This window comes from Symphalangus syndactylus, chromosome 3, assembly GCF_028878055.3.
Source record: "Symphalangus syndactylus isolate Jambi chromosome 3, NHGRI_mSymSyn1-v2.1_pri, whole genome shotgun sequence".
Lineage (NCBI taxonomy): Eukaryota > Metazoa > Chordata > Mammalia > Primates > Hylobatidae > Symphalangus > Symphalangus syndactylus.
Genome location: NC_072425.2, coordinates 130,784,227 through 130,804,526, shown reverse-complemented (window position 1 = coordinate 130,804,526; position 20,300 = coordinate 130,784,227). Strand labels below are relative to the sequence as shown.

Genomic DNA, 20,300 nt, shown 5'->3' with positions numbered 1-20,300 from the left:
GTGTGCAGTATTGCCTTTATTTAAATATATATTTTCCATTTGGGAAATGGACATTCTTGGTATTTGTCTTGTTCCAATTTTTCTTCTTTAAAACCAAAAAGCAAGGGTTGATAAACTGGATGGGGACTGAAGCGCCAGTGTTTGAGATAGAAGGCAACAGTCAATTATTGAGCCGCACCTAGTGGTAACTGGTACTTTTTAATCTCCTTGGCTATTTGCATTGCATGTAAGCTTATCTACTTTGTAATTTGTCAAACTTTAGAATGCAAAAACAGCAATTTTCTTAGAATGGAGTTTCTTATATAGTCATTCCTCAGCAGACACTGGCAATTGCTCCCAGGACTCCTGCATATACCAAAATCCATGCATACTCAAATTCTGTAGTTGGCTTTGCAAAACCTACATATAGGAAAAGTTGACCCTCCATACGCTTGGGTTTTCACATCCTGTGAATACTCTATTTTCAATCTGCGTTTGGTTGAAAAAAATCCTCATGTAAGTGGACTCATGCAGTTCAAACCTGAGTTTTTCAAGGGTCAGACTGTATTTTGATTAATGGTAGGCCATGCTTTACAGATATTCAGAGGTGCTTTAGTGTTTTAAAACTTATCGCAAAGATTTGTTTCATGGGAAGTTGATCAATTTTCTTACTGATTACCCTTTACAGTTTAACATTCTGTGTACCACCATTTGCCTTTCATTTTTTAATCCCTGTCAATATTGAGTCCTGTGTGCAGTGCTTCAGTTATATTATTTTACTTAACCCTGGGATGATGATAGGGACCATGATTTATCCAAGGTCGTAGATCTTGCAAGTGGTAGAACTAGGACACTAATCCTTGGTGTGTCTGACTTCATAGCCTGTGCTTTTAACAGCTGTTCAACTGTCCTTGGTAATCGTGTGAAATATTTTGTTTTGTGTCTCCTTCACAGTAGTTATTTGCTGGTCAGCTATTGGGAATCTACAGGTGGCCAAGAAAGGAACGGATGGACATCTGGAGTATGTGGTGCTGAGTAGTCTGTATCATTTGGATCCACCAGGGGGAGTGCTGAGAACTATTAATAGTTTCTTATTCCTAACAGTAGCTGGCTGCCTTTAGGTACAACCAAAGGCCTCCACAAACTAAGGTCTCAGACTGGTTTGTTTGTTTGTTTCCCAGCTGTCAGGCTAAGCATTTTTTTTTTTTTTTTGAGACAGAGTCACTCTGTCCCCCAGGCTGGAGTGCAGTGACACAATCTCTGCTCACTGCAAGCCTCCGCCTCCCAGGTTCCAGCGATTCTCCTGCCTCAGCCTCCCAGGTAGCTGAGATTATAGGCATGTGCCACTATGCCCGGCAACTTTTTGTATTTTTATTAGAGACGGGGTTTCACCATGTTGGCCAGGCTGGTCTCAAACTCCTGATCTCAGGTGATCCGCCCGCCTCAGCCTCCCAAAGTGCTAGGATTACAGGCATGAGCCACCACACCCAGCCAGGTTTCATCTTTGATAGTTGATTGACCAAGCCGTGTTTGTTGAAAACATCATCCATTTTCCAGTGCCTTGCACTGCTGCTTTTGTCATAAATCAGATGTGTTCACAGGGGTCTGTTTCTGGGCTCTTTTGCGTGTCCCATTATCCTATTTGTCTGCTTGTACCAATATTGCACTTTTTTCCTTTTTTTTTTTGAGATAGAGTCTTGCTCTGTCGCCCAGGCTAGAGTGCAGTGGCGTGATCTTGGCTCACTGTGACCTCTGCCTTAGGGTTCAAGTGATTCTCCTGCCTCAGCCTCCTCAAGTAGTTGGGACTACAGGCGCATGCCACCATACCCAGCTAATTTTTGTATTTTTAGTAGAGATGGGGTTTTGCCATTCTGGCCAGGCTGGTCTTGAACTCCTGACCTCAGGTGATCTTCCCATCTTGGCCTCTCAAAGTGCTAGGATTACAGGCGTGAGCCACCGCGCCCGGCCTTCACACTTTCTTAATTAGTATAGCTTGGTAACAAGTCTTTATTTCTTGATTTCTGTTAAAAAAAAATCTTCCCTCCAGTTTTGTACTTCAAGATTGTCTTGGCTATTCATTTTTTGTTTGTTTGAACAGGGTCTTGTTGTCACCCAGGCTGGAGTGCAGTGGTATGATCATGGTTCACTGCAGCCTCAACCTCCCAGGTTCAAGTGATCCTCCCACCTAGGCCTCTTGAGTAGCTGGGACAACAGTAGCTTGCCACAACACCTGGCTAATTTTTGTATTTTCTGTAGAGATGGAGGTCCTACTATGTTGCCCAGGCTGGTCTTGAACTCCTGGGCTCAAGTGATCCTCCCAGCTAGGCCTCCCAAAGTGCTGGGATTACAGGCGTGAGCCACTGAGGCTGGCCTCTTGGCTGTTCTTGATCCTTTGCATTTTGGCATAAATTTTAGGATCAGTTCGTTAGTTTCACACATGCACACACAAATCTCCAAGTATTTTTGATTAAGTTTACAATGACCAGAGATAATTTGGAAAAACTGATATCTGCATGGTATATCTTATTTTTTAAAGGTTTTTCTTAATTTTTATATAAAGGTCTTCCACCTCTTCCAAAAGATTTATTCCTGGGTTTTTTTAAGTTTTGACATTCCGGGTAAATGTCATTTTTCAGATTGCATTTTTATTCTCATATCTAGAAGTGAATTGATATTTAATAGTTTATAGACTTCAGAAGATTTTTTTATATACATAATTGTGTAATCTGTGAACGATGACTTTTATTTCAAATTCTTACAATTTTTATTTATTTTTCTTGCCTTATTACACTTACTAGGACCTTTGGTACAATGCTGAATATATAGATGGTGAAAAGTGGGCATCTTTGTCCCCTAGTATCTGGTGGGGGGGGTTCAATATTTCACCATTAAGTATGCTGTAGGTTTGTTGTAAATTCCACTTATTAGGTAGAAAAAGATTCCTTCTGTTACTAGTTTGCTGAGTTTTTTTTAAGCTTGAATTTTATCAAATGCTTTTATATCGAGATGGTTACATAGGTCTCTTTCTTTATTCTGTTAATGTGTGAATTACATTTCTTGATTTCCAATGTTAAACCAGCCATGCGTTGTAAGAATAAAGTAAATTTGACCATGATATTTTTTATATGTAGGTGGATTTTTGCATGAATATTCATAAGACAGATTGGCCTTGTATTTTCATTTCTCATAATGTGCTTGTTAAGGTGTTGGTGTCAAGATTATTCTGGCCTTATTGAATGCATTGGCAAGTCGTCTTGTTTTCTATGCTCTGGAAGAGTGTGGGTAAAATAGGGTTATTTCTTCCTTGATGATTGGAAGAATTCATTGTTGAAGCCATCTGAGCCTGGAATTGTCATTTTGGTTTGTGGGAATGCTTTTAATTATAGATGTAGTTTCTTTCAGATATGTGGGGTTTTCAGATCTTTCTGGTTGCTTTGTATCAGTTTTGGAAAATTATTAGAAGTGTGTCCATTTTATCTAAAATTAAAATTTTATTTACAGGAAGTTCATAATTTTATCTTGTGACTATTTATTTATTTATTTAGAGACAGAGTCTTGCTCTGTCGCCCAGGCTGGAGTGCAGTGGTGCAATCTCGGCTCATTGCAACCTCCGCCTCCCAGGTTCCATTGATTTTCTGCCTCAGCCTCCTGAGTAGCTAGGGCTACAGGCGCGCACCACCATGCCCAGCTAATTTTTGTATTTTTAGTAGAAACGGGGTTTCACCATGTTGGCCAGGATGGTCTCGATCTCTTGACCTCGTGATCTGCCCGCCTCAGCCTCCCAAAGTGCTGGGATTACAGGTGTGAGCCACCGCGCCCGGCCGACTTTTTATTTCTAATTAGGGTCTGTATAGTAATATCTGCCTTTTGTTACTGATATTGGGTGATTTGTATCTTTTTTGCTTTCAGTATTTTGCAGTCAGTCTTTTCAGGGGTTTATTAATTAGTCTTTTCAAGTAATTATTTGCTTTGTTTATTTTTCTCTTTTATAAGGTTTTTCCTGCTTTTTAAAATTATTATTGTTATTTTTTTTGAGACAGAGTCTTGCTCTGATGCCAGGCTGGAGTGCAGTGGCGCGATTTCGGTTCACTGCAACCTCCGCCTCCTGGGTTCAAGCAATTCTCCTGCCTCAGCCTCCTGAGTAGCTGGGACTACAGGCGTGTGCCACCATGCCCAGCTAATTTTTATATTTTTAGTAGAAATGGGGTTTCACCATGTTGGCCAGGATGGTCTCGATCTCTTGACCTCGTGATCCACCTGCCTCAGCTTCCCAAAGCGCTGGGATTACAGGCGTGACCCACTGCACCCAGCCCTTTTTCCTATATTTTTAATAAAAAACTCTTCAGTGGTGGTCGTTAACCTTGGCTTCCAATTCAGAATCAGCTGTGTCACTTTAAAAAATACAGCTGCCAAGTCCTCAACCCTATGGATACTGTAGGGTTGGTTGTTAGACTTGGGCTGGGCCATTGATGCTTTTATGGTTTAAAAAGCATCACAGGTGATTCTGATATACAGTCACAATTGAGACCTACTCATTCATATAACTTTCTTTTATTTTTCTTTTCTGAAACTGTCTCATTCTGTCACCCAGGCTGGAATGCAGTGGCATGGTCATGGCTCACTACAGCCTCAACCTCCTGGGCTGAAGCGATCCTCCTGCTTCAGCCTCCTGAATAGCTGGGACTACAGGCATGAGCCACCATGCCTGGCCTATAGAACTTTTATACCTACTAAAAAAAAAAAAAAAAGGATTTTACATTATCATCAACACTTTATGGTTTTATAAAAAGTCTGTAGAACCTCCTTCAATGATAGATTAAATGTTACATATCTTTTAAATTAATACTTTTTATCTTCTGCACATTCTTCATGTTAAACTTGACTCTAGTGGAGATATAGAAATATATATATAATTTTCTGCATAATTAGCCTTTCCTTTAATTACCAAAAACCCGTCAGTTCCTTAAGGTTTTCTCATAAGTTGAAGTTCTGAGCTAATCAATCATTACATAACTTTTTCCTGAGCCTTTAAAAAAATTCTCTACCTTCTTTTTAAGTTGTTGAACAATAAACTGACACATTGATTTACTATAAGTCTGAGTAGAACTGGCTTAAGAGAGGGGTATGTGTGTGTGTGTATAGTAAAGGGACACAAGCATAGGTGAGAAGAGATTTTAAGGATGTTAACATGTCTTCCTTTTAGCACCCTTGGCTTGGGCACAGTGGCTCACGCCTGTAATACCATCACTTTGGGAGGCCGAGGTGGGTGGATCGCTTGAGGTCAGGAGTTCAAGACCAGTCTGGCCATCACAATGAAACCCCATCTCTACTAAAAATACAAAAATTAGCCAGGTGTGCTGGTGGGCACCTGTAATCCCAGTACTTGGGAGGCTGAGGCAGGAGAATCGCTTGAACCTGGGAGGCGGAGGTTGTAGTGAGCTGAGATCTCACCACTGCACCCCAGTTGGGACAGAGTGAGACTCTGTCTCAAAACAAAACAGCACTTTTGATTGCTGCATTGCCCATTAAGTTGTTGGCTAGTTATCATGACCCCTCAATCTCCTTGTTGTGTTATCTGATTGCCGTTTATAGACAAGAGAATAGAATCTATTCCAGGAATGGGTCCAACAAGGCACAAACCTGGCCTCTTTCCTTTTAAAAAGAAGATAAGCCTGGGTTGTCCCTGCTATCCCAGCAGGACAAGAAATTATCATTAATTAATGAGTAGGAATATTAACTTTGAGTACAAGTAGAGGTTAGAAACTATCTGAAGAATTTAGATGACTTGGAATTGATAAGCTGGCACAAAAGTGGTACCCAGGAATGCCAATAGTGAGCTCTCAAAATTAAATATTTGCTGGTCCTGATATGAGTAGAATTCATGGAGGGATGGTTGGTTTTCTATCTAGAGTCCTGGTGATGGGCTGGATGTTTCACTGCATGGTGAAGATGATCTTCCCAAATTAGCACTTAGATTTTAACAGCCAGGGCAGAATCCCTAGTGATGACTTGAAAGTAGTATTGTCGGCCGGGCTCGGTGGCTCAAGCCTGTAATCCCAGCACTTTGGGAGGCCGAGGCGGGCGGATCACGAGGTCAGGAGATCAAGACCACGGTGAAACCCCGTCTCTACTAAAAATACAAAAAAAAATTAGCTGGGCGTGGTGGTGGGCGCCTGTTGTCTCAGCTACTTGGAGAGGCTGAGGCAGGAGAATGGCGTGAACCTGGGAGGCGGACCTTGCAGTGAGCTGAGATCATGCCACTGCACTCCAGCCTGGGCGACAGAGCAAGACTCCGTCTCAAAAAAAAAAAAAGAAAGTAGTATTGTCATTCACAAAGTCATCTCGACTATCTCTACTTATGGAATAGCCAGAGCTCATTCATAGGTTAAGCAGTTCTACAGCTTTCCTGATAAGTCATTAAGGAATCAGTATGTCTTAAAAGATGTGGTTCCAAGAAAAGAATAGTGACATTGGAATCTGACAGATCTGAGTTCAAATACTGGCTGAACCTTTTTTTCTGGTCTATAAAATGAAAATATTTACCTGGGGGCTGTGTTTTAAGGGTTAAAGAAAAGAATAGACAGCAATGACTCAGTGTATAGATGCAGAGATGCAAATGCAGTGCTCACAGGGAAATTCATCATCCGGGCAAGAATTTTAAGGGTTATCCTGACCTGCATAGGGCCCACAGGTGGGTTTTAAATAATTGGAGTTTATTATCAAGGTATCCAGGGAGCTATGGGCCTCTGGCAAGTGGATTAGCCAGTGTGACTGGAAGACAGTGTTATGGAAGGGATTGGGGCTTATGCTTCATATAAAAATTCCGGTATTTCAGATCTGTTTGAGCTGAGTGTGATGGTGCATGCTTGTAGCTTGAGCTACTCCAGAGGATGAGGCAGGAGGATCACTTGAGCCCAGGAGGTCAAGGTTGCAGTGAGCTATGATCACACGACTGCATTCCAGCCTAGGCAACAGAGTGAGACCCTGTCTCTTTAAAAAAAAAAAAAAAAAAAAATCCAGATCTGACTCTTATCCTGTTTTAGATATATTTTTCTTTAGTCATCTTATTGAATGGCCTGAACTTGATTGATAGAGCATGATGAGTTGACAGCTTTATTTCTGTTTTTACTACTACCTTTTTTTTTTCTTCTTTTTTTTGAGACGAGTCTCGCTCTGTTGCCCAGGTTGGAGTGAGTGCAGTGGTATGATCTCAGCTCACTGCAACCTCTGCCTCCCAGGTTCAAGCGATTCTTCTGCCTCAGCCTCCTGAGCAGCTAGGACTACAGGTGTCTGCCACCACATCCAGCTAATTTTTGTATTTTTAGTAGAGACGGGCTTTCTCCATGTTGGCCAGGATGGTCTCGATCTCTTGACCTCGTGATCTGCCCGCCTCGGCCTCCCAAAGTGCTGGGATTACAGGCGGGAGCCACTGTGCCCAGCCCACTATTACTTTCAAAATGATCTTTGCCTTCCTTGCTGCTTGATAGCATCTAAAAAAGATCTCAAAGGTTTATTGTCATATATGAGTAGGAAAACAGAATTATTTCCATGTATGAAAGAGACCAGACTAGTCTCAATCTAAATTCACTCTCATTCGTTTCAGTGCTTCTCCTCTGTCCTTAGTTCAGGCCTCAGTCTGTGGTTCCGAGACCAGCAGTAAGGAAGGAGATGTAGGATTTCTTTCACTCTCCCTCCCCCATTCCTTCGGCTCACCCCCAATTTGGTTCCCTCAGAGCCTGGGCGAGGAGAATTTATAGGGGAAAAAAGCAAAGGGCATTTTTTACTTAAAAAACTGTCAGCCAAGCGCGGTGGCTCATGCCTGTAATCCCAGCACTTCAGGAGGCCGAGGCGGGCGTATCATGAGGTCAGGAGATCGAGACCATCCTGGCTCACACGGTGAAACCCTGTCTCTACTAAAAATACAAAAAATTAGCTGGGCATGGTGGCAAGTGCCTGTAGCCCCAGCTACTCGGGAGGCTGAGGCAGGAGAATGGCGTGAACCCAGGAGGTGGAGCTTGCAGTGAGCCGAGATTGCACCACTGTACTCCAGCCTGGACAACAGAGACTCCGTCTCAAAAAAAAAAAAAAAAAAAAACCCCAAGAAACTGTCATTGTCTAGATGCAGTGGCTCATGCCTATAATCTCAGCACTTTGGGATGCTGAAGTGGGAGGATCACTTGAGCCCAGGAGTTCAGGGCCAGCCTGGGCAACATAGTGAGACCCTCCCTCTGTTAAAAAATAGAAATTAAATTATAAAAACAACTGCCATTTATAATAGTCTCTTGATTCAATGTCCTTTATTATGACAGGAACCCAATTACTAGGTCTTGTTACTAGGTCTTGTAGGGGGCATTTTATGGGCTCTTCAGAGAGCCCTGTAGAAAACCTTCACACGCCATTCATTCCCTGATGGCTTTGGGTTTTCTGGCTGACCTCTTCCCATTCCTCTTGGGTCCTGCCCTAGTCATCCACACTTTCCAATGGCACTTTGGAACATCACCCCGATTGCCTTCTCCAGCACCCATTTGGGTATAGGACGTTCACCACCTTGTCTTAGTAAAAGGCAGAAGTGCAAGTGCTGCTGCTGTCCCACTCCAACAAGCCTCCTGCTTTCAGGCTGCTTCAGTGGAGGTCACACACCTGCCTCTAGGCCTCTGCCTAGGTTTTCCCAAGAGTGTTCTTGGGCTCCATTCTGGTTGCAGCAGGAGCGGGCCCACGGAGTTTCTGTGGCTCAGCAGGTTTGGGATGGGGGTTGTCTCAGATGCCAGTCTTCCCTCCTGGGAACAACTTGGATCTGCAAGTGGTTCTCTCAAGGTCCACCTCCATCCCATTCCTCACTAGGAAGGACAGAGAACATAATAATACTCTAGACTGTCATGAATTCCCTTAGTGAGTCTGGACTCTTCTCTCCTGTAGCATGTTGGGAGTGAAGGTGGACCAGTTTGGACACCTCTTAGCAGCCCCTCTCTTTAGAATATAAGGCACTATCACCTATGGGACAGGGCTTTGAGGCTTTACTCAAAACTCTGGGCAACAGAAAAGTTCGTTCCACATCCTATAAACGTAGATGGGATCATGACAAAAACAACTGGGTTAAAAAATAATCCATCAATTGATGGAGTAGAAAGGAAACTACATCTTCTTTTAGTTCCCTGTGAGACCAGTGACTGCAAACAAACATTTTCCTAACTGAGTTTCTTATTGTCCTAATCCTGGCTGTGAGGACACATCTCCTGGCCAGAAGCCCATGAAACCATTCTGACTTCTTTCCCATCCCCAAATTAGGTTCCCTTAGGACTTTTCCCTAGAGCTAATTCAGAAGCTCAGAAGGGTTACAGATGAGTATTTTAATAGAGACCTTCTGGAATGCCTTCACTCCCAATTTTCAAACCCAAAGATAGTTTGATGGAGAAGATAGCACCAAGTTCCTAAACTCTAACTGCATCAAATTTGGTGAGTCCCCGAGTTATTTTCCTCCACTACCTTGCACATATTTTCCTCCACTACCTTGCACAATACTTCTGGCTTGAAATATTGATTGATTAATGTTTCTTTCTCTTTCTGATACATATGACTACACACCTCTCCATGTGTAACCACAATAAAGAAATGTTTTTGATGTGAGAGTAATCTGCCACAGATCTATATGAGAAAAAGCTGTGTTGAAGCTATGATTTAATTAGTTCTATTTTTATTTCTCATTATTTCCCCCTTCAAAGCAGATGGCTAAAAACAGTGGCAGTTTTAGGTGAACAGCATCTCCTTCCTCAAACTCTTTCTCTAAATGTGGATTCCCACTAGAATTCAGATCACATTCCCTTTCAGGGAAAGACATGCTGTTGGCCACATGGCCAGTATGTCATCAAGAGTTTCTACCCACACCCATTTAAAAAATTCCTTTTGTCCTTTATAAAGAGAGTTGGGAAGACAATATTTTCTTAACAAATCTTTAGTGTCCATTTCTCTGCAGAGGAAGCCATAATCACTTGCTGATGAAAAAATATCAGCACCTGCAAATGTGGGATTCAGGTGAGGGCTGCAAGCCACCAGCAGGAGCAGGTGAGCCACCTGGCAACAAAGACCCTGTTTTAAACCTCAATATAAGCACAAAGGAGGGTTTTATTTGAAGGTCTTTGGTTTTTCCATCGACTTCAGTGAGCATTTTTTTTTTTTTTTTTTTTTTTGAGACGGAGTCTCGCTCTGTCACCCAGGCTGGAGTGCAATGGCGTGATCTCGGCTCACTGCAACCTCTGCCTCAGCCTCCTGAGTAGCCGGGATTACAGGCACCTGCCATCATGCCCAAGTAATTTTTATATTTTTATAGAGACGGGGTTTTACCATGTTGGCCAGGCTGGTCTTGAACTCCTGACCTCAGGTGACCTGCCTGCCTTGGCCTCCCAAAGTGCTGGGATTACAGGCATGAGCCACCACGCCTGGCCTTCAGCGAGCTTTTCCTTTGGTCTGGTTGATTGTCTACGCAACTCATCCCATGAGGCCATAAGATAAGGCAAAGAAAGACTGCCATGGTGCCAAACCTGGCTTCAAGTCTTGACTCAGTTAATTACTCACCATGGTCATGTCACCTAAATTCTCGGAATCTCATTTCCCTCAGTAGCAAAACTAATAATATCTGCTCTTTGAAAACTCAAAACATTTTCAAGATATGTTCAGTAAAACTACCAAAATTTGTAGGAGTGCTTTGTAAACCTGTAAGCCCAACACAACCGTGTGATAAGGTAATTTCACAGAGACAAGTCATTAGAAAAGGGAGAGCAGGTTACTGCTGTAGTCAATTGGAAGCCAAGCTCCTGTTCCCGGACCACGTGCTTGGCTTCCCATGGTCCTGAGAATAGACACTATGTTCCTTACTGAGGCCTACGAGGCCCTACAAGGTCTGGCTTCTTCCTACTTTGCCAGCTTCACCTTATGCATCTTCCTCTCCCCTCCTCACCTGGAACTGCTACCCACCCTTTACTGTTCAGCCAGTAATTGCTTCCTTTGAGTACCGATCTGTGAATCACTGACTAGGTTAAATCCTTCCTATTGCATGATCTTTTTTATGTATATATATTTTTCTCTTTTTTACGTTCATAAAAGTTGATTAAACTATTGCATGATCTTATAGAACCATGTACCTTTCCAAATTTGTAAAAGTTGTCTAAGTTACTATTTACATTTATTTGAGTGATTTTACATTAATATTTGTCTCCTGGCTGGGTGTGGTGGCTCATGCCTATAATCCTAGCACTTTGGGAGGCCAAGGCGGGTGGGTCACTTGAGGTCAGGAGTTTGAGACTAGCCTGACCACGGTGAAACCCTGTCTCTACTAAAAATACAAAATTAGTGGGGTGTGGTGGCACACGCCTGTAATCCCAGCTACTTGGGAGGCTGAGGCAGGAGAATTGCTTGAGCCTGGGATGTGGAGTTTGCAGTGAGCCAAGATCGCACCATTGCACTCCAGTGTGGGCAAGAGCAAAACTCCGTCTTAAAAAAAAAAAAAATTGTCTCCCTATTTTGCCTGAATGAGGGACAGGAATATATTTTGTCTTACCATTTTATCCTGGTTCCTAGCACATGGTCAGTGCTCAATAAATATTTGTTAAGTGAGTGAATAAATGATCAGATGGATGAATAATGAAATTATTCTTTCATGTAGATGCTGGAAGGTCATGAAAATGCTTAGATAATTGAGCCTCACCCCTGATTGAAACTTTGTCCAAAGAGCTTTGAAACTTTATTGAGAAGGAGTAGCTAATAAAACAGACATTGGAAACCATTTTCTGACTTACCAGACACAGAAAGCCAGAATACACCTTTGATGCAAACTGGCCCTTTGTACTCAGAGCTGTATTTGCCTAGGGATCATTTTGATTTGCACGTGCCAAGTAGACATACACAAAAGGACAGGCATAAAAGGAGAAGGAGCTTTCTGGAGAAACTGTGACTTTCAGAGAAATCTGCTCTGCGTAAGAAGGTAAGAGTTGCAGAAGATGAAGTTGCACCTGTGCAGACTCCATTTCTGCAAAAAAAAAAAAAAAAAAATGGTATTTTTCTAAGGAGGGAACTGTCCTGGGCTACTTTGGCAAATTTGTTTACTCTTGTGTCGTAGTGTGTGTATTCTTGCTTGAGCAATGGCTATCTCGTGATATTTGGGCTATTTTATCAGAAGGCGAGAGGTGTTGTGAGACCTCAGAGCTGAGCTGACAAAGCACAGCACCAGCTTGGGGAGGGAGGAATGTCCCTGGTACTGTGAGGAATGCAGCACGCCTCTGAACCTGGAGAAGTGACCTACTTGGGGCATTAGGAGCCATCCCCTTTAGCTGCTCTCCTGAGGGAATTGTTGGCAGGGCTAATGGTGATTCTTGAACTGATTACAGGAGTGGAGGACAGGTGGCAGGGAGAGGAACAAGGTGGATGCTGCAGGATGATTGCAGCTGACAAACAGGTTTATGAGCAACAGGAGGCTCCTCCTTGAGGACCTGCAGAAATGCCAGAGGAAGACCTGAGGTGGGGTAGTCCATTGCAGGCAGAACAAGCAAAGGAACTTAGGTTATTGTTGTGGAAGGGACTTGATTTGTAGTCACAACCTGGGTAGGTCTGCTGACACTCAGGTTAAAATTTCAGAGGAGGCCAGGAGTTTGATAACAGCCTGGGCAATATAGCAAGATCCCATTTCTACAAAAAAATTTAAAAATTAGCTGAGCTTGTTGGCTCATGCCTGTAGTCCCAGATACTCAGGAGGCTGAGGCAGGAGGATCCCTTGAGCCTAATAAGAGTTCGAGGCTGCGGTGAGCTATGATCATGCAACTGCACTCCAGGCTGGGTAACAGAGTGAGACCCTGTCTCAAAAACAAAAACAAACAAACAAAAAAACACAGCAAAACAAAAATGCAAGCAGTTTATACTGTGATTTTGCACATGGTAGAAGACGTTTCTGAGAAGCTACTTCTTTCATATACATGCCCACATTGGGCAGTATTCGGACACAGTCATTCTAAGGTAATCACTGTGTCCCGGTTTGCTTGGGACTTTCCTAGTTTTAGCACTGAAAGTACCTTGTTCTGGGCCAACCAGGAGGGTTGGCCACCCTACCACTCACTCAGACTGACTGTTAACCTTCAGGTAGGGAAGACAGAGTAGACTGCTTATTGCCTCACAGTGTAGCAGAAACAAGACCATGTCTCTCCTTTGGGATATTAAGGATCTATAAAACAGCAAAGGTATATCATGAAGCTCTCTTTCAAATTGTACATCTGAGGCTGAAAATGGACACAAATAGAATTTCTGTCCTAAGATGCTGTTCTGGGCCAATAATTCATTTTCCTTTGCCAAGGCACCTTCTCCAAGTTTTATTTTTTAAACCTCTACAGAACAGTAAGTGCCTCTTCACACTAGATTTTCTCTGATGGTTGCAATTTTGTAATATATTTTTGCTTAGTAATAAAATAATCAAATATGTAATTAAGGTTATGAGTTTTAAAGCGTTTTTATATAAATAAAATCTCAAATCAGAAAAATATGTTTGTTAGACACTGTGCCCTGATTTTTTATTCTGAAATGAGGACTACCATATCATCAAGACAATCACATCCTTGATAAGTGGGACAGTGACCACCACCCCCAAAATGAAGCAAACAAACCTAGAGTGAGAAAGGATTCTACGGAGAAGCCAGTCCTAGATGACCAGGTTCCTAGGTCTTAGCATGAGGTGGAAGGAGCCATCTGACTCCTCCACTGGAGCACAAGATGGGGGGACTGTGGGACCAGCCATCAAAGGAAAAGACACATCTTCTTTTCCCAGGAAGGCCGAGAAGATGAGGATTAGCCCACCAAGAGCCAGGAAAATACCAGCAGCCCAGCCCAAGTAGAGGGCACCTCCAAATTCCCACCGAGGTATGATGCCAGGGATGCTGTCATCCCAGAAGTCTTGGATTGTGGCGTGGGCCACCCAGGAGACTGGAAGGAGGGTAGTGATTGAAGCGGATGCCTCCAAAGTCCCTCCCAGGAGGCCAAGCCGCCTCTTGAATACCCATCTGATTCTGTGAAACTGGAAGCATTCAGACCCAAAGCTGGAGAGCAAAAGCCCCAATAGGCCCAGCCCATGGGAGGCTACCATGAGGATGCGGGGTACCTGGAGCTCCTGGGGCAGAGACAAGAAGGATTCAAAGGCGTTGCACACAGTGGCGACTTCCTCTTGATCCACACAGACCTCCCAAATCCCCATGATCCAGGTCTCCATCTCGTTCAGTTCCAGATTAAGAGTCTTCCACTGGGGCAAGAGCAGACCCAGCCAAGGAGGGAGAGAAGTAGCCCCCTGAGCTGGACTTTTGCACGGAAACTCCAGGCCATAGTCACTCCCACTACAGATGCAGAAAGAAAAGGAGCACGAGTGGGTCAGTGACTGGTTAGCAGGGACTACTTTTCGGGAGGCTTGAGTGGAAGATCTTTCACACTGGGAGAGGGCTCTTGTTTCAGTGTTCTGAGCAGCAGCTGAGGCAGGTGCCAGGAATTGGCAATGTTTGGGTTTAGGGGGTGTGTCCAATATCGGATGTGGGTGTGAAATCTGGGGGAGGGTCCCGTGACAGGCAAAAAAGCCATACAGGGAGCCATCAATACATATTTGATGAATAAATTCATAAACTAAAATCACTCCTCAGCTGTGAGATCACAAGAATGATTGATGTTCTGGAAATATACGTTGATATAATCTTTTTGAAGGGCAACATGACTTTATGTTTCATGCTTTTAAACATACGCATACTTTGACCCAGCACCTTATCTCCAGGAGTCTACCTAATGTATCATGAATATGTACAAAGATTTATGAAAATGTCCATTGTAATATTGTTAAGAATTGTCAGTTTTTGTTAATACTAGGCAGCCATTTTAAAGTGATTTTGTAGAAAGAATTTTAATGATTTGAAAAATATTTTTGATATATTGTTAAGTGAGAAAAGCAAGTGACCAATCAGTACATAGAATATATAGAATGCAGCCGGGCACAGTGGCTCATGTCCGTAATCCCAGCACTTTGGGAGGCTGAGATGGGTGGATTACTTGAGGCCAGGAGTTGGAGGCCAGCCTGGGCAAGATAGCGAAACCTCACCTCTACTAAGAAAGTGAAAAAAATTATCTGGGCATGGTGACACACGCCTGTAGTCCAAGCTGCTTGGGAGGCTGAAGCAGGAGAATCTTTTGAACCTGGGAGGCAGAAGTTGCAGTGAGCCGAGATCATGCCACTGCACTCCAGCCTGGGTGACAGAGTGAGACCCTATCTCAAAAAAAAGAAAAAGACAAAGAATACATAGAAATATGTGCGTGTGTGTGTGTGTGTGTGCGTGCGTGTGTGTATGTGTAGACCACAAAATGTTAACACGATTATTTTGGTGATAAAATTATGCATAGTTTTTATTTCCTTATTTGTGCTTACCTATGCATTTTACACATTTTATAAATTTATCACTTAATATTTTTATTACAAAAAGCCCACAAATATTAATTTTACAAAATAATTTTAAATTCCTCAATCCAAGGAACCTACCCAGACCCGGAATATCCCCAGAGGGAGGCGCTCCCTCCCCAGGCTCCCCTTGCTGCTGGGACAGCTATAAATAGATAGTAATCATACCAGCTTCCGTTCCTGTTTGTTGCTGCTGCCAAGTAGCAGGTTCTGACAGGAAATGAAATAATTTGCATTTACTGAGTACGGCTAAATGCCAGACTTTTGGCTAGACACTTGATCCTTATTTAATTTTCACACTGCCACTGTGTGATACACGTTACGTAACTTGCCAAGGTCCCCCAGCTGGTAAACAACAGATCCAACATGAACCAGGCAGCTCAGACTCGGACATTTGATGTTCTTGTCCCCAGGCTGCAGCAGCTGCCCCTGCACACTGGTGACACAGCATGTGGGTGAGGCTTAGTCTTTATAGCAAGACAGAGAAGAAAACGGATTTATTATGTTGGAGTCATGAATGTCTGACTCATGTGTTTCCCTATTCACAAATTAACCTACTCCACACTGTGGTAGATATGAAGTGAAAGCAAAGGTGTTCCTGAAAGGAAGATGAAGGGGTGGCCTGCCCCTCCACACCTGTGGGTATTTCTAGTTGGGTGGGACGAGAGACTGAGAAAAGAAATAAGACGCAGAGACAAAGTATAGAGAAACAACAGTGGGCCCAGGGACCGGCGCTTAGCAAGGACCTGCACCGGCACTGGTCTCTGAGTTCCCTCAGTTTTTATTGATTATTATCTTCATTATTTCAGTAAAAAGCAATGTAGTAGGAGGGCAGGGTGATAATAAGGAGAAAAACATGTGAGCAATAGAATCTACGTCATAATTAAGTTCAAGGGAAGGTACTATGACTGGACGTGCACGTAAGGCAGATTTATGTTTCTCTCCACTGAAACATCTCAGTGGAGTAAAGAATAACAAGGCAGCATTGCTGCAAACATGTCTCACCTCCCACCATAGGGCGGTTGTTCTCCTATCTCAGAATTGAACAAATGTACGCTCGGGTTTTATACCGAGACATTCAGTTCCCAGGTGCAGGCAGGAGACAGTGGCCTTCCTCTGTCTCAACTGCAAGAGGCTTTCCTCTTTTACTAATCCACCTCAGCACAGACCCTTTACAGGTGTCGGGCTGGGGGACGGTCAGGTCTTTCTCATCCCATGAGGCCGTATTACAGACTATCACATGGGGAGAAACCTTGGACAATACCCCGCTTTCAAGGGCAGAGGTCCCTGTGGCTTTCCGCAGTGCATTGTGCCCCCGGTTTATTAAGACTAGAGAATGGCGATGACTTTTACCAAGTATACTGCTTGTAAACATTTTGTTAACAAGGCACGTCCCGCACAGCCCTAGATCCTTTAAACCTTGATTTCATACAACACATGTTTTTGTGAGCTCCAGATTGGATCAAAGTGGTTGGATCAAAGTGGCTGAGGCAAAGCTACAAATTAACAACATCTCAGCAAAGCAATTATTTAAAGTAGAGGTCTTTTTCAAAATGGAGTCTCTTATCTCTTTCCTTTCTACAAAGACACACTAACAGTCTGATCTCTCTTTTCCCTACAGAAGAGACATCTCCTGAGAAAGGAGGATCTTGACTTTGTCTAACTGATGGCTCAACACCTAAGACATCTGGTATACCAGTGTTTATCAGTGGTGTGAGGGTTTGGAGGAAGGCACACAGAATCATCTGAAGTGCTCTTTTATGTTTTATTACAGGAAACTTCAAACATATACAAAAGTAGAATGAATAGTATAAAGAAATCTTATATTGCATCATTTCACTTCAAAAATTATCCACTCATCCCAATCTTGCTTCATTTCTACCTGCACCCACCCCTTCCCTTTCATACTATTTTGAAGCAAATGGGTTGCTTTTTCAAATTATAGGCACCTTATGCTGCTTTTATAGCAACATGATGGCAAATACTGTGCAGACTTGGAAACGCTGTCTGCTTGGAAACGCTGTCTGCTCGTGCTGTCCTCTGCCAGAAATATGCATTCGCTACTTTGCTTCTTGAATACAGGTATGTCATGTGTATGTGAGCCATGATAGGCCAGGAGGAATCCTTTCAGACTTTGCTCCTAACTTCCTTGCCTTTTCCTGATGATTTGTGAACATCTGTGAATTGGGAAACATATAAGCCATGACAAATGTGAACTATGAAGAAGGTGCAGTTAATGAGGGAATACAGAACACAAGCATTTATTAATTTCTTTTTTTAAATGCAAGTATTCATTCATTGCTGCATGCATTGACTGTGTGTAGCCATCACAGTCCATGCTGCACGCTCTTTCTTCTCCTTTCTCAGCCTAACTCTGGCTCTTCCCTGACTTTTCCTTGGACCTTGAGGAACAGTCTTCACCTTACCCAGTAGTCTCTCTGCTCAGGAAGAAGTAAGAGCTCAGGCAGTTGTGTTTTGTGGATATGTATACACAGGATTTCTGGAGGGAGGTCCCAGAACCTCAGCCTCAAAGTAGCACTTCCTTTCATTCTCACTTCAGATTTCTCATTACCATTGTCAAAAGACAAAATTACAACGAATTTAGTTTAAAGCTCTTAATTCACTTTATTTGTGATTCTAGAATCAGGCAACACTTCATTCCATAAAGTAGAATCAGTGTCCCGATGAGCTGAACAGAGGAGGTTGGTTTTATAGAAAGAAAAAGGCTGAAGAAAGGAGAAACAAAGAACAAAAAGCAGATTGGCTGTTTCAAATTTAATTTCCTTGTAAGGTGGGAACCGAGAAACAGAACAATAGAAAAATAACTGATTGATTGGCGTCAGTTTAGTTCAGGTACTTTTTTGTAAGAATTAAAACAGAGGGAACTTCGTTATCATGCAGACTGAAACTGGCAGGTTTGAGAATTTGGTGATTATCTCTCATTTTCCTGATTCTCAGAAGGTCAGATAGACAGCTTAGTTTTGGTTTGGTGAAGCAGAGCTTTAGCATGAGTGACTCCATTTTGGTTTGGTCTGTTGGGCTTAGTGCAGGAACTCAGTCCAAAGCAATGGCCTCCTGTAAATGTTAACATTGTGAAACCTTTCTAATTCAGAGACTGGGTGCTCCTCCTCCAATATTTCCTCTGCCATTTGCACCTTCCTCAGGGGCACATTAAACTTCAGGGCTCATTACTTGCACAGGCCCCTTCTAAGGCTGGCATCTAATTTGGTATTCATTATTTTATATTCTTTTTCTTAAAGAGTCGTTCCCCTCCCTGCAACTGTATAAGATTTAGGATCCACTAAATCTAGATCCATCCCTCATCTACCTACAAATTAGTAATTACCATATTTTTCTGTGATTATATATTCACATGTTGTGGGTCCCCAGACCTAGCACAATGTCTGCTATGTGATAATTGCTTAATAAATATGCAGTTCAAAGTTTCAGAATTTTCACCTGTCAGTCATTCTTTGTCATTGGGCATTTATTATTAGATGCAGTCAGAATTCAAAGTAAAGTTGACAGGTCTTCCAAAAAGAAATTGATTTGGTTTTCCAAGGAAAGGAGTTTCTCAAGATGTTTTGGCTGCTTTCAGTGCTTCCTCTCTCAATCCCAGTTTTGTTTCCTTTGCTCATGGCACGTGAATTGGTCCTTGCTTCACTGGGATAAGCAGATTGTCTCGCAGACACTTAGAATTGTCAGGGATCTTAGGGTCAGTGCCTGCTTGGGGTCAACCCTCACAATATACCTTTTTAAAAAACAAAAAACCTTTTAATCAAAACAGTACATTTGGCTCTTGGTATCCACGGATCCAACCAACCACAGATCAAAAATTTTCTGGAAAAAACTAATAAAAAATGACAATACAACAACAAAAAATAATGCAAATCAAAATACAATATAACGACTATATAGCATTTAGATTGATTTGTATTAGGTCTTATAAGTAATCAAGAGATGATTTAGAGTGTATGGGGAGGATGTGTGCTGGTTACTTGTAAACATTACATCATTTTATGTAAGAGACTTGAGCATCCATGGATTTTGCTACTGGGGCAGGGGAGGTTTCTGGAACCAATCCCCCCATAGCAAGGGAGGACTGTGTATGTTTACCGTAGAAAAATAGAGAAAGCAAGGGCAGAGAAGAGAATAAACACCATAAATCCACCACCCATAGGATAATTTGATGTCTGTCCTTTACATACATAGTTATCTACTTTTTGTTTTCTGACCAATGGTTATAGACTTAAGTTTTTAAAAATGAATCATACTATACATAGAATATTGTGAACATCTTTCTGTATGCAATGCATTAAAATAATGAAACCATTTTTAAAAGCTTTTGACACATTTACATATTTATAATCTGACAGAAAGTACTAAGTATCTTGTTCACACAGGACTAATATTATGTATATCTAAGTAATATAAATATGTAATGTAGGTAATGTAAATGTGTAATGTATCACGTAGATGTAATATTTGTACATAGATGCAATTATAAGCAACCTTTTATTTATAATGAAGTGACGCCACTTCTTTACACAACTCCAGAGGGCGCCATTCATAGATTCTGGTGCCACAGCGGCCCAATAAATGTTGAGGAAAAAAGATTGAGATGGGCTTGTTGGCTCTTTCAGTTAGATAATTTTACAAGTAAGCCTTTTGAAGTTTAGAAAGGTTCAGTTAGACCTGGTTATTAAAAACGTTTAATTTCCTCCAGTGAAAAACGGGCGGGAAGCGACAAACTTTGAAAACAACTAAGGAAGAAAACGCGTCTGCTTACAGTTTGCCAACTACGGGACACCGTGGAAATCCCATCCCGGGATTGGCGCGGTGCCTGCTGGGAGTTGTAGTG

General features: G+C 42.4%; 1 protein-coding gene across 1 annotated transcript; it reads right to left on the bottom strand.

Annotated features, from left to right (window-relative positions):
* Positions 1–13,654: 13,654 nt before the first annotated feature.
* Positions 13,655–14,328, bottom strand: CLDN25 (claudin 25). The gene is given in 2 exon segments (XM_055269999.1): positions 13,655–14,253; positions 14,256–14,328. Coding segments are annotated over 2 exon segments (672 nt in total).
* Positions 14,329–20,300: the final 5,972 nt, after the last annotated feature.